At 27.8% G+C, this 14378-nt stretch overlaps 1 protein-coding gene across 3 annotated transcripts in view; it reads left to right on the plus strand.

Annotated features, from left to right (window-relative positions):
- Positions 1 to 14378, plus strand: part of LOC136079548 (uncharacterized) — a 135530-nt gene that overhangs the window by 52187 nt on the left and 68965 nt on the right. For all 3 annotated transcript variants that reach the window (XR_010638019.1, XM_065795379.1, XM_065795380.1), the window contains exon 5: positions 10081 to 10287. Coding sequence is in view for 2 of the 3 variants with exons in the window: in XM_065795379.1 (XP_065651451.1) it covers positions 10081 to 10287 (207 nt within the window). In the remaining variant the exon portion in view is untranslated. The remainder of the gene's footprint in view (positions 1 to 10080; positions 10288 to 14378) is intronic.

A 14378-nucleotide genomic window follows, 5' to 3' on the forward strand; every position in this document is an offset into this window, starting at 1 on the left:
TAAAGCCTGGTAACAAAAATAACCCAAAGACTGTGCAGCCTCTAACCTAAATGGGAGGGCAATGAGTTATTAACTCGTTTCACTAACATACGAATTTTAGACTGCAAATTCTTGCTTCCAAGGTCCAATCAAAAAATATTTTGCAGCACATTTGACATAAGCATAGGCATACTTAAATCTGAAGCTCTGGCAATGCCTGATAATTTTAGATCTTAAGCAGAAAAAAATTCTACATTTACTCATATATATATAAATATATATATATATATATATATATATATATATATATATATATACATATATATATATATATATAAATATATAAATATATATATATAAATATATATATATAAATATATAAATATATATATCTATATATACATATATATATATACATACATATATATATATATTTATATATATATATATATATATATATATATATATATATATATATATATATATATAATATATATATATATATATATATATATATATATATATATATATATATATATATATACATATATTTTAATTTATTAAAATTGAAGTTAATGCTTGGGTTTAACTTAACAGTCTTTAACAAGTTTATTAAAAAATGTTACAAAATACTGTTCAATATTTAAATTTTATTTATTAAAAAAAAAAAATATTTGCTCATTTTTATTGTTATTTTTTGGTTTTCTTCCCTAAACATTTTTTTTACTCAAAATAAAATATTAAAAAAATGTGTTCCAAGGCTGTTTCAATAATTTGCTCAAAACGTAAGTTAAACCATAGTCACAAGAAATAGATAGTCAGGAAACACGGACCGCAGCCTTTGATCTTTGATTTTTAAGTTAAATAGGTTTATGCGACCTGCTCATCCTGCAAAAATACACATAATATGGCACATAAAGATGCTGAAATTTTAGCATATATAAGTTTAAATGATATGTTTATATTGTTTGATGATGGTTTTCTAAACGAAGATGTCGATTTTAACAAAGAAGCAAATGCTTCCGTTTTTAAATTTCAAATGAAGCATTAAATCTTCAATGTAATCTTTGTAGAAAGATTTTTAAATCTATCAAAGGACTTAAAAGACACAATAAGTGCAAATACAAATATGAGTGTTCAGATGATTTTATGAAAAAGTGTTCTTTGAAAAAATTACTCCCTTTGAAGTTAAAATGTATTTTGAATGAGTGTGTGGCTATTGTTGCAAAGGATATGTGCTTACCATCAACTATTCGTGAATCTTTTAAATCTATATCTTTTTCAGTTGTGGATGTTAACACCTTTTGGGAAGTTATAAGCCCAACAATTTATATGTTTAATGATGATATTGAAAAGTTTTATACCAAGTTTAATGGATTGTTGTCTAAATATGTTTTACCAGAAATATGAATATATATATATATATATATATATACATATATAATAATATATTTATATATATATATTATTTTCTTTAAGAATTATTGGTTTTTTTTAATTTCTTTCCTTAAGGAATGTTTTTTTAAAGTTTTTCTGGCAAACTTGTGCTTTTCTTTTAAGTCTTTGAAAAATGAAAATGTACGAACACATATAAATAATGTCAAGATTTGCTCTAATAAGTTTGAGCTGATCTCTTTATCTACTTTTGGATCAACACATATTATAACACAACCTTTGAAAACATGATTTAATGATTGTGCTCTCCATCATAAAATCCAGCAAATCTGACGTAACAATTTTTTTAGAAAATTAAGCAGTTTTTTCTCGAAAATTATTTTCATACTTTAGGAAAACAATTTGCATAGTTTTATTTCTTTTCCACAATCCCCCTTTGTCACGTGCATCAATAAGTGTCTAAGAATCATCAGAACCTGTTTTACATGCAAGTAAAATAGCTATACATTGTTTGTGAAACTGACTGCAGTAGTTTTTACTGAAACGATATTTGCTATAAAGTTTATAAATGTTATACCCACTAAGGTAATGCAAAAATTTCAGTTCTTTTTAAGATAGTAAGTTAACAGTATTAGACTTTAAAGAATGTTCTGAAGGTACAGTTTTTTCAGAAAGATGAATAACAAGATGATTTGCAACATCAACCATAAGAATATTTACTAAAGTTACATCTCCACCTAATATTTCTGGTAAAACATTTTTAGACAACAACCCATTACACTTGGTATAAAACTTTTCGATATCATCATTAAACATATAAATTGTTGGGCTTATAACTTCCCAAAAGGTGTTAGCATCCTCAACTGAAAAAGATATAGATTTAAAAGATTCACGAATAGTTGATGGTAAGCACATATCCTTTGCAACAATAGCCACACACTCATTCAAAATACATTTTAACTTCAAAGGGAGTAATTTTTTCAAAGAACACTCTTTCATAAAATCATCTGAACACTCATATTTGTATTTGCACTTATTGTGTCTTTTAAGTCCTTTGATAGATTTAAAAATCTTTCTACAAAGATTACATTGAAGATTTAATGCTTCATTTGAAATTTAAAAACGGAAGCATTTGCTTCTTTGTTAAAATCGACATCTTCGTTTAGAAAACCATCATCAAACAATATAAACATATCATTTAAACTTATATATGCTAAAATTTCAGCATCTTTATGTGCCATATTATGTGTATTTTTGCAGGATGAGCAGGTCGCATAAACCTATTTAACTTAAAAATCAAAGATCAAAGGCTGCGGTCCGTGTTTCCTGACTATCTATTTCTTGTGACTATGGTTTAACTTACGTTTTGAGCAAATTATTGAAACAGCCTTGGAACACATTTTTTTAATATTTTATTTTGAGTAAAAAAAATGTTTAGGGAAGAAAACCAAAAAATAACAATAAAAATGAGCTAATATTTTTTTTTTTAATAAATAAAATTTAAATATTGAACAGTATTTTGTAACATTTTTTAATAAACTTGACTGTTAAGTTTAACCCAAGCATTAACTTTGATTTTAATTAATTAAAATATTTTATTTAATAAATTTAAATCAGAATCAATATATATCATATTTTTTTATCAGAATTAAATTACATTATAATAATCTTTGCATTAAGCTTAAAGTATTAGGGTTTTTCAAACGAAAAAATCGATCATTACAGTAAAAAAACAAATTAATTATGAATTATTTATTACTAAATTAGTAATTTTTACTGTAATGATCGATTTTTTTGTTTGAAAAGCCCTAATACTTTAAGCTTAAAGCAAAGATTATTATAATGTAATTTAATTCTGATAAAAAAATATGATATATATTGATGCTGATTTAAATTTATTAAATAAAATATTTTGATTAATTAAAATTAAAGTTAAATTTTAAAGTCAAATTAAATTAAAGTCAACTTTTGATTGCATAAAAGAAATTCACTTAAAATTTTGTTTAGTAACTAAACAAAATTTTAAGTGAATTTCTTTAATGCAATCAAAAGTTGCATAAATATTCTTGTGCTCTTAAGATGATAAATAAATGTTTTTATTGTATATACTTCTTTTATGTTTTTTTATTTTATGTTCCAATAAATAACTTCGCATAAAAAAAAAATATCGTTAGCTATAAACAATTTTGTTTTCTGTTCAATAAAATAATTATCTTAATAGAGATAAAGTTTTTGTAGATTTTATTTTATTTAAGTTTTTTTCATTAGTAAATAGCGCTAACATATAACATAACTGTCGTTCAAACTTTTTTACAAAATCGTCATTCAAAAGTTAATAAGGTTTTTTGTAAATTTAATTACTTCTTTTATCTTACCGCTTATAGAATAATTTAAAAGTTAAAAAATGATAAAATGATGATAAGTTGCTAATGGATATTGCTCAAGGCGCACGTAAATTGCCAGCAGCTTGACGCTTTATAGCAAGGCTTATATATGTTTATATAAATATATATATATATATATATATATATATATATATATATATATATATATACATATATATATATATATATATACATATATATATATATATATATATATATATATATATATATATATATATATATATATATATATATATATATATATATATATATATATATATATATATATATATATATATATATATATATATATATATATATGTATGTAATTATACACTTATATATATTAGGGTGTCCCAACCTTCCCTTATATTCTAAAAAAGATCTGTTCATATTGGTTCTCACAAGTAACTTGGTTAAATTTTTTCAAAATTTCAATGGATTTAGGGGGAGCACAAGACCCTTAAACACTTACCTGGTCCCTAATATTATAAAAAAAAAAGTTTTTTAGAAGTATTTCATGATGGATCTTAAAAGAAGCGAAATTATATAAAAGTTTCAAAAATAACAAAAAAGTTATGTTTGATTAGCTTCAATTTCGAGAAGTTGCGTTCTGCAGTAGCCACAGATACTGGAGTTGTTAGAATTGTTCTAAGAGCAACAGAAACATTTGAATAGATTTTAACTAAACAGTTTTGCGTAATGAACTTCAACACATCAATTAGGGATCTGACGTCTTCTTGTAGATTTGACTTTCACAGCTCACTAGCTAATTCTGTTGCATCTATGTCTCATTCATTGTCAAAACAATTTGCAGGTATTTGAAAAGTTCAGGATTTCAGCAAGTTTTTATTTGCTGAAAATCATATTGGAAACTGAATTTGACATCAAAATCTTCAAACATGGAAAATTGTTTGTTGAGTTCTTTTTGAGCTAATTAACCAAACAAATAGTTCATTTCAAAATTGCTCTTTTGCATCAGCAATTTATTTATCAGGCATTTCGTAATCAAACTGTTTTATTATAAAATGTCTTTGTTTAGCTCGGCGTTGTTGCTTTGTAAGGAATACACTAGAAATTTCAAACTCTTCTGCGATTGCAGTGACATTGTTTGGTGACAATGAAAAAGTTCATTTGAAGTTTCTGAAAAACTTTGGTCACTTTGCTCAGTTTTAGCGATATCACAAAAGAGACAATGAACAGAAATGAAAAACGTTGTTGGCTAAGCTCTGTCCTTCAGAAACTGTTTTACTATCTTTCTCGCTTTCATAAAACTCAAGCAAAGTGTTTAAATGTCTTTGAGATGCACACACAAAACCTTCGTGCAATCGATTCTACATTCCCAACAAGAGTTGGACAATAACTTTACAGTAAGTTTGCAATACTGTTTAACAATTTCCCTCTAGAGAGTAGACAATAAACAAAACGCGTAGACTCTTCGCAGCAATGCGAAGAATAATGTAGGTGTAGTCAATGAAGCAGCTGCATCATAGATAACCATATTTAAATTATGATTGCCTCTTGGCGGATATAAATCATGTTTATCAATTTCTAAAATTCTTGTTTGCACACCACTTTTTTTGCCTTTATTGTTGCTTCTAAGTATTGCACAATAAACAGAAGACATTTAATGACTTTCAACCAACGACTTCGTTCTTTCTCAATAATTTTTACCTATTTGTCATGAAATCAGGCTCAAATCCTTTGATCATTCCTTTATGTGCTTTCACTTAGCACCCTTTCACTCTATCACCACCTTTCTTTTGTTCTTTATTGTTCTCCTTCTTCTTGATTGCACTCTTTTAGATATGATTTCTGGTTAAATTGACCATGCTCTATCTTTAACCCTTAGCCAATATTGTTGTTATTGGTGACTTAAATGCTCATCACACTGATTAGCTTGGCTTTAACGCCACTGGTCCTGTTAGCACCAAAGCCTATAACTTTTGCATTTCTCAGACTCTAACTCAGATAGCAAACTTTTTGACTCTTTTTCCTAACAACCCTATTCATTTACCTTCATTTTTTGATTTATGTCTGGTCTCTGATTCTAGCTTGTGTTCAGTTTCTCCTTTTTATCTCTTACGTGGTTCTGACAATGAAATAATCTATTTAAATCTTTTATCACGTACTTTATTTTTGGACTCTATCACTGCACTACTTACTACTACCCTAAAGCAAACTAGGACTCTTTTTGTGATTTTTTTTGTGACAGTCCTTGGGCTGATATTTTGTTCATCTCAGCTGAAAAAATGCGCCTCCTATGTAACCTCCTGGATTCAGGCAAAAATGGATACTTTTATTTCTTTTTGTCGGTTCCAAGTCAAGCTTTATTCTACTCCATGGTTTTCACCCTCTACTGCAGCTGCTATATCTAATCATAATCATTTTTTTTATCTTTTTCAAAAGAACAACTCTCTTGAGAACAAACAGCTAACGGGTGACAACTAAAAAACGAGACTAGATTTAAAGACACATTTCTTCTTAAAGGAATAAGATTTTAAAAATAGAAAAACTGTTTTAGAAGGTATTTTTGATCTAGTTTTTAAATACTTTATGTGTATTTATTTTTTATAGAAAAATGAATAAAAAATATAAATTTAAAACAAGAAGAGATTAGAAAACGTGTGTATGAATTTTATTCCAAGTACAAAAATGCTGGTAAAAAGTTCACTTATGACCACTTTAAAGTTGAGAATTTACCTAAAAGTACTATCTACAAGATAATTAAATGCGCTGAAAGTAAATCTGGGTACCAAAGAGTTCAAGGAAGTGGATTAAAAGCTAAGAAATGACAAACATTGAAAGACTCAAACTTATGTTTGACCATAAAGACAAAACTTCTAAACGACAGGCAGCTAAAAAGTTCAAATGTACTCAGCAACACATTAGTAAAATATCAAAAAAAAAGAACAAATATTAAATCAAGAAAAAAAATGACGATTCCATAACGCTCTGACCAGCAAAAAGCAGCCGCTAGAACTAAGTGCAATCGATTGTATCAGAAATTCAAAAATCGTAAACCAAACAAAAATACCAAACAAAATAAAAGTTAAATACCAAAAAAAACAAAATTTTCTAAAGAAATTACTTCTATGGATTGCTTTTTCTGAAAATGGAATTTCTCAACCTTATTTTGTACCAAGTAGACTGGCTGTAAACCAAAAAATCTATTTAAACAAATATATTTAAGAAATGACTTATTCCATTCATTAATAAGTATTATTCAGATGGTGCATATGTATTCTGGCCAGATTTAGCATCATCTCACTATGAAACAACAGTAATCATGTATCTAAACAAGGAAAATTAGAAGATTGTTAAGAAAGCGGATAACCCTGGAAACTTGCCAGAATGTCGTCCTATCAAAAATTTTTAGAGTATTTGAAAGGCTTTGTCTACAAAAATAATTGGCATGCAGAAAATCTTAAAAAATTATGTAAAAATAAAATTTGTATTGAGCTCATACGGAGCATAGCTCAGTCTATACCAGGCCTAGTTGATAAAGTCAGAAAAAATTGAGAACAACTGATTATATATTTAAAAACTAGAATAAAAATACTTTCTAGAACATTTTTCCTTTTTGCTTTATCTTACTTCTTTAAAGAGATATGTGTCTTTAAATCCAGTCTCGTTTTTTAATTGTCACCCGTTATTTGTTATTTGATGTAAAAAGGTGATGTCAGATGCTTGGCTCCGTTGTTCTCATTCATATTCGATGTTCATTTTTCTCTCCATATTCGATGTAAACAGGTGATGTCAGATGTTAAGCTCCGTTATTCTCAGTTCACTAAATCTTGTATCTAATCTCAGAAGTTAGACTTTAGCAACTTTTGGTAAATCTTCAACAGCGTTGTTAAAAATGGAAGGTCTAACATTCCACCTCTCATTCATGGGACTGATCTTAATATCTCTCCTTAGGATGGGGCTGAACTATTTGCGAATAACTTTTCTTCTAATTTGCCTTTCGAATCTTATGACCATTCTCTTCCTTCCATTCCAATTAAACAGGCTAACCCATTGTTAGACAATCAAATTCGTTATTAAAATCATATCTCGATTTAACTCTTCTACGGCTTGTGGTCCAAACAACATTACTTTCACAGTCTTGCAAAAATGTTCTCCAGAACTCTCTTCAATTTTTTCCAAACTATTTAATAGTTGCTGGAAAATGGCATCTGTTATTCGAGTTTTCAAAAACTCTGGTGAACATTCTAACCCCTCCAATTATTGTCCAATCAGTCTTCTTTCTGTTATTAGCAAGGTCTTTGAGTCTTTGATCAACAAATTTCTTACATCCCATCTTGAGTTAAATAACTTACTGTCAGACAATCAATACAGTTTTTGATCCTCTTGCTCTACAGCTGACTTGTTAACTGCTGTCTGCTGTGACTGAAAGATTTTATCCTGCTTTAGATGGAGGCGGAGAGGCTAGAGGTGATCCTCTTTACATATCTAAAGCTTTCGACAAAGTTTGGCATGCTGGTCTTTTCCATAAGCTTATTTCATATGGTGTCTCTAGGAAAGTTTTTGATATTATTTTCTTTTTTTTTTTTTTTTTTTAGGTGCCCCAAGAAGTCCTTACGGTTTTGTCACAGAACACCGCGGAAGTGCATTTAACCAGGAAGTTCACGCCTCCTTCCTTACCGTGACGCAAAAATTACCAAAATGTTTCTTTCTAACCGCTATATTAAAGCCATTCTTAAAGGCCAGCACTCTTTTTTGTTTATAGTACTTTCTGAGGTACCTCAAGGTTCTATAAAAACCGTAGTCAAATTATCAAATGAAAATAATATTTGTGTGGTCATATAAAGGTTGAAAATCCAACGCCTTCATGGCCAACCTACTGACAAAATAATTGGATCATACTCTTGATTTCGGACCTGGAGTACAGAGCTTTTTTTTTTGTATATATGTGTATATATATGTATATATATATATGTATGTATATATATGTATATATATATATATATATATATATATATATATATATATATATATATATATATATATATATATATATGTATATATATATATATATATATATATATATATATATATATATATATATATATATATATATATATAAATATATATTTATATATATAAATAAGTAAATATATATAGGTTGAGTGGTACTTTATGGATGTAAATTAATTAAGCAAAAAACGCAACTTGCATATTGCGTATTTAAAAGTAAATAAAAAGTTCTTTTGCTTTATTTTCAAACAAAACAGCATTTTCAAACAGTATTTTTAAACAAAAGAGTTTGCATAAATTAAGAAAATAATAAAACCTTACAACGTCACGTTAAAAACATGTAACCTAAAATTTAAAAAGAGTTTATCAAAAAAATATTCTTTACACTTTTACTTTTCATTTTTATTGCGCTTTTTAAATGAAAAAATGCCATTACCACAAGCATTTTTTTTTATTGAGACAAGAATTATAATAAAAGAAAAAAAAGTGCTTTAAGGGTTTATTTACAAGCTTATTTTGCAAGCTATTTATATACATTACATGAGTTTCTTGGAAGATATTCAGTCACAAAAAAATTTTTACTTATGAGGTTTGAATATATTAAAAAGAAAAGATAAGAGTTTTATATATTTTCAAAAAACTGATTTTTGTTATTAGACATAACAAAACATTTTTCTTTTGCTTATCATGATGTTGGATAATTATGCAATAATATTTTGAAAAGCGCTTTTTAATTTTAAATATTCTTAGTCGTGTTTTTGCTTTTTTTTGTTTACGTACATAAAATTCGACTAAACCTTTATATATACATATATATATATATATGCATATATATATATATATATATATATATATATATATATATATATATATATATATATATATTTTATATATATATATATATATATATATATATATATATATATATATATATATATATATATACATATATTAAAAGATATAAATATGTATTTTTCTGACTACTATAAAGAATATAGATATGTATATAGAATTGTACTTTTCAGAAAAAACTCAGCAGCTCTCTATTTCAATATGACATCATAGTGCCAATCTAAGTATGCTTTTATATGCGTATATGTTCAGTTTACCAATGTATGCATAAATGCATATTAAAAATAAAAATAAAAACGTAAAAAATGTTTAATGTGTGTACTTCAGTGAATGAGGGTTTTGTTTTATCCTTGTCAACCCAACAATCTATATGTAAAGAACATATGTTAATGAAATTTTTTTGTTTTGTTTTTGAAAAAACTTAAAAAATTATTTTTCATACACCATTTTTAAATTGAGTAATGAATGCATATCTGCACTTTTTTTTTAGTTAATACTCAAAAATGCATGCAGCAGCCCTCAACAACGATGCAATTTTCATTTGCTTTATCAGTATCATACTGTGTAATTACTTGTGCAAAGTTGGGAATGAACACAGTATTTTTCGGCAATCCTTGTTTCTGTGGAAATTATATTAAGGACCAGTATGGGTGTGGCTGGTGGCAAACATGTACAAACTCTGACTACTGTATGATAGGTGAAAGCTCTTAAGTGTTCTTTTATATAATATTATTGGCAAATATATGCTTCTACAAATCATGATTTGTATAATGAAAGCTACAAAAACGAATTATGATCATAAGTCATAAAAGCTAGGTTGAATATGTTAACTCTATCTGTTAGACTTTTCTTGTAACAACTTTCTATATATATATAATAATAATGAGTAACATATCTATAGAATAAAAAAATCTAAAATTAATTCTTAACAAAAAAAAAGTCATTTACATAAAATTCTATATGCGTAGGTGATGATAATGGGTTCACTTGAATCTCTTTTATTAAAAATTTCAATGTATAAAATTACATGAATTATAACAACATAAAAATTATTAAAAGTATTAAGCTCTGGGAAAAAGAAATTTACAGGAGGACATGATATAGGTGTTTATTATAAATATTCAATTAAGAGATAAAATTGAGCTTATTATGTTTAAAAATCTAAATATGAGAGGTCATGGATTTAAATACGACTGAGAAATTATTATTATTGGAGTTAAATGTAAATTCTTAACAAATTGAATTGCACCATTATGGAATTTTCTACCAGAAGAAGCCATCAACGCAAAATTTTTGGGTTCAAATAGGATAGGGAAATTATTATTAGTGGAGTTAAATGTAAATTCTTATCAAATAGAATTACACCATTATGGAATTCTCATCCCAAAGAAGCCATCAATGCAAAGTTTTTGAACAAGTTCAAAAACATTTATGATAGACAACATAAATATTTCAGAAACATTTATGTTGTCTATCATAACGCTGGTGAACTTTAATTCAGATTAAACTCAATTTTTTTCAGCCAATGGTTATCGCAATAATTTAGATCTTTCTATATTTATGAATTGTATTGTACTTGATCAGCCAAGTACCCTTTATCTTCTAGGATTAACTCATATATCCAATCTTTCCTTGAAACCACATATTAAATCCGTTGCAAAATTAGCATCTGCTAAGGTTGCATCTCTTTATCGAGCTCGCCACTTTCTTATTCCGGATTCTATTCTCTATCTCTATAAATCTCAAATCCGTTCTTGAATGGAATACTGTTACTATATCTGGGGCAGATCTTCTAATGATGCCCTTTCTCTTTTAGACAAGGTGCAAAAACGCATTGTAAATATAGTTGGACCTGCTCTTGCAGCCAACCTCCAACTATTATCACATCGTTGTAATGTTGCTTCTCTTTCTCTTTTCTTTAAATACTATAATGGGCACTGCTTTAAAGAGCTAGCGTTTCTTGTACCATCAACTAAAATTCATTCTCTGTTACTTATCGTTCTGTTAAGTCTCATCTATTTTGTGTGACTGTTCCTAAGTGCTCCGAAAAATCTTATTCTTTTAGTTGTTTTTTTTGAACAGTTCTTTAGAATTCGCTTCATTAATAGTTGCATTACTAGGTTTGTGCTGCTCATAAGAAAAAAATTTTAACATGCAATATGTAAACATTGTGAAGTTTCTCTTTATAAAGGAAACTATTTCTTTAAATACCACACTTTAGAAAAGTATTAATAAATGCTTTTTCTATATAAGACTATTTATTGCATGAATGTAAACTTTTTGAGAAAATTTCATTTTTTGAAATATACACAATAATAAACAGATAACTTATTAATATAGTTTTGAAAAAAAAAAGATATATATAAAATAATAAAATATATATAGCAGAATATAAAAACAAAAAAATTAGGAAGCAAAATAAGTTTGCTACGCAACATAATTGTGTTTGTTTGACTATCTGCTTAAAATTCTTTTAAAATTTATTAAATTTTTGCTTGTGGTTTCTTAATTTAAAAAAATCTGATATGGCTAACCCACAGATAAGCAGCAGTGCAACAATGTGTGCAAACACTTCATATTTATATATTTTAAACATGAATTATATATATATTTATATATAACTCATATTTAATGTTTTAAATTGTTTTTAGTTATAATTTTTAATTAATTGGTTTTGCCAGATCATTAAATTGTGGTGTCATTTTTAACAAACCGAAATTTTCTAAACAGGTATGAGTCAACATAATTTTTAATGGAATTAGGCACAAAAAAATATAATAAAATCTTTAGGAGTTAAAAAAATCTTTTAAAGCTAATAACCACAGATAGAAATTTAATGAATATTATAAGAATGTTAAGCATGAAGACAAATAATCATAATACCACGACTTTCTTATCTCAATTATGATACGGTACGGCAGTGAAAATGACTTTAACATCATCTGCAACAGCTGAAGCAAGTCAAGAAATCAAAAATGCATAACAACCACAGCATAAGCCAGTCCATTCACCAACATCATGTTTAAAATTCTAGTATACCAATGCTACTTCCCTAAACAACAAAAGACACCAATTTGAATCTTGAATCCAGGTGGATGATGGGAACCTAATTATGATAACTGAGACATGGTTTAATGAGTTATCAATATTAATTTTAGACGGTTATATATGCTACAAAAAAAATAGATCAATAGGTAACGATGGAGGGACTGTAATCTATAAAAAGAAAAACCACATGTGCCTGTTGCATAAATGCATGCAAAAAAAATGTTGTAGTTTAGTGCAAAGCTATTAACTGAGGACCACAAACTGCTAGGGTGTTTTTACAGGCCTCTAAACAGAACACCTGAATTAAACTAATTAAAGAAATAAACCAATTCATAGTAGAAGTTAAAAATCTAGTTGATAACAAAAAGTTCACTGGTATGTTTATAGCTGGAGATTTCAACTACCCCGACATTGAATGGTATGACAATCTGAGCATTGGTGTGAAAGGTAACTGTCATCAGAGCTTAAACTTCGTCGGCAATTTAAACAAAAAATTTATCCACCAGTGCCTGTTTGAAACAATACTTCCTATTAAGGATGGAAAACAAACAAACATACTAGATCTTGTATTAATGGGCGACTGTGAAAGAGTGATAAACATGGAAATAGGGCCACCACTAAAATCAAGCAGTAAGGGACACAATGTCATTCAAAGGAGTGTCATCACAAACAGCACCATTATAAGAGAAATCTATCACCACAAATCGTATGCATACAGGAAAAACTATTATACAAGAATAAATGCAGCACTAGAGCGTATTGACAGGGATAAGGAGTTTTCATGAATATCAGCAAATGATATTTGCTGATATTCATGCAAATGAGTGGTGAAATCTTCTTAAAAAAATATAGCAGCATGTGTCTGCAATTTATTTTGCCCAAACAAAACAAAATAAAAAGTACCATAAAGGCTCCACAAATATCGGCTTATGTTAGGCAACTAAGACATCTTAAAGAAATACAGTGGAGTGTGAAAGAACCCGTAATGAGATTAGTGAGCAAGCACACAAAAAAAATTGTTGACAAGTTAAATTCAAATCCTCAGATATTCTATTGGTATGTGAAGAGACACAAAGTTGAAACACAAATTGCAAATGTTGAAAGACAATGCAAATGCAATAATCTTCAACAAAGAAACAATTGTCAATTGTCTAAATGAAAGTTTTCAATCTGTTTGCGTGTCTGAGGGAGATACAGCGCCTCCAAAATACAATAAAGTTATAATGAAGATATTGACTCGGACTGGAGGAGTGCGTTAAATTTGGAAAACATAAAAAGTAAACTAGAACATTTAGACAAAAACAAAGCGATGACCAGCGATATGGTGAGTCCGTATGTACTTAAGCAATGTGCGTCAACACTCTCAAAACCTCTAGCAATCATTTTCAGCCTTACAATTGAATTGGGCACAAAACCAAATAGTATGAATGAAGCAAAGATAACCCCTTTGTTTTAAGAAGGGCAACCCATTTATAGCGTTAAACTACAGACCAGTGTCTTTAACATCAGTTCCATGTAAAATTTTAGAAGGATTTATTTAAGTAGCAATCACTGACCATTACAACTACACGATGCTCTTTCGCAACACCAGCATGGTTTTGTGAAGAAAGGGGCTTGTGTAACCAACTAACTATAAACAATAGATTTTTGACAGCATACATAGAGTGCAAGTGTTAAATCGACATGATATACCTTGATTTCAGCAGGACCTTTGACAAGGTACCGCACAAAGGCTATTAC

The sequence above is a fragment of the Hydra vulgaris genome, chromosome 04 (genome assembly GCF_038396675.1).
Source record: "Hydra vulgaris chromosome 04, alternate assembly HydraT2T_AEP".
NCBI lineage: Eukaryota > Metazoa > Cnidaria > Hydrozoa > Anthoathecata > Hydridae > Hydra > Hydra vulgaris.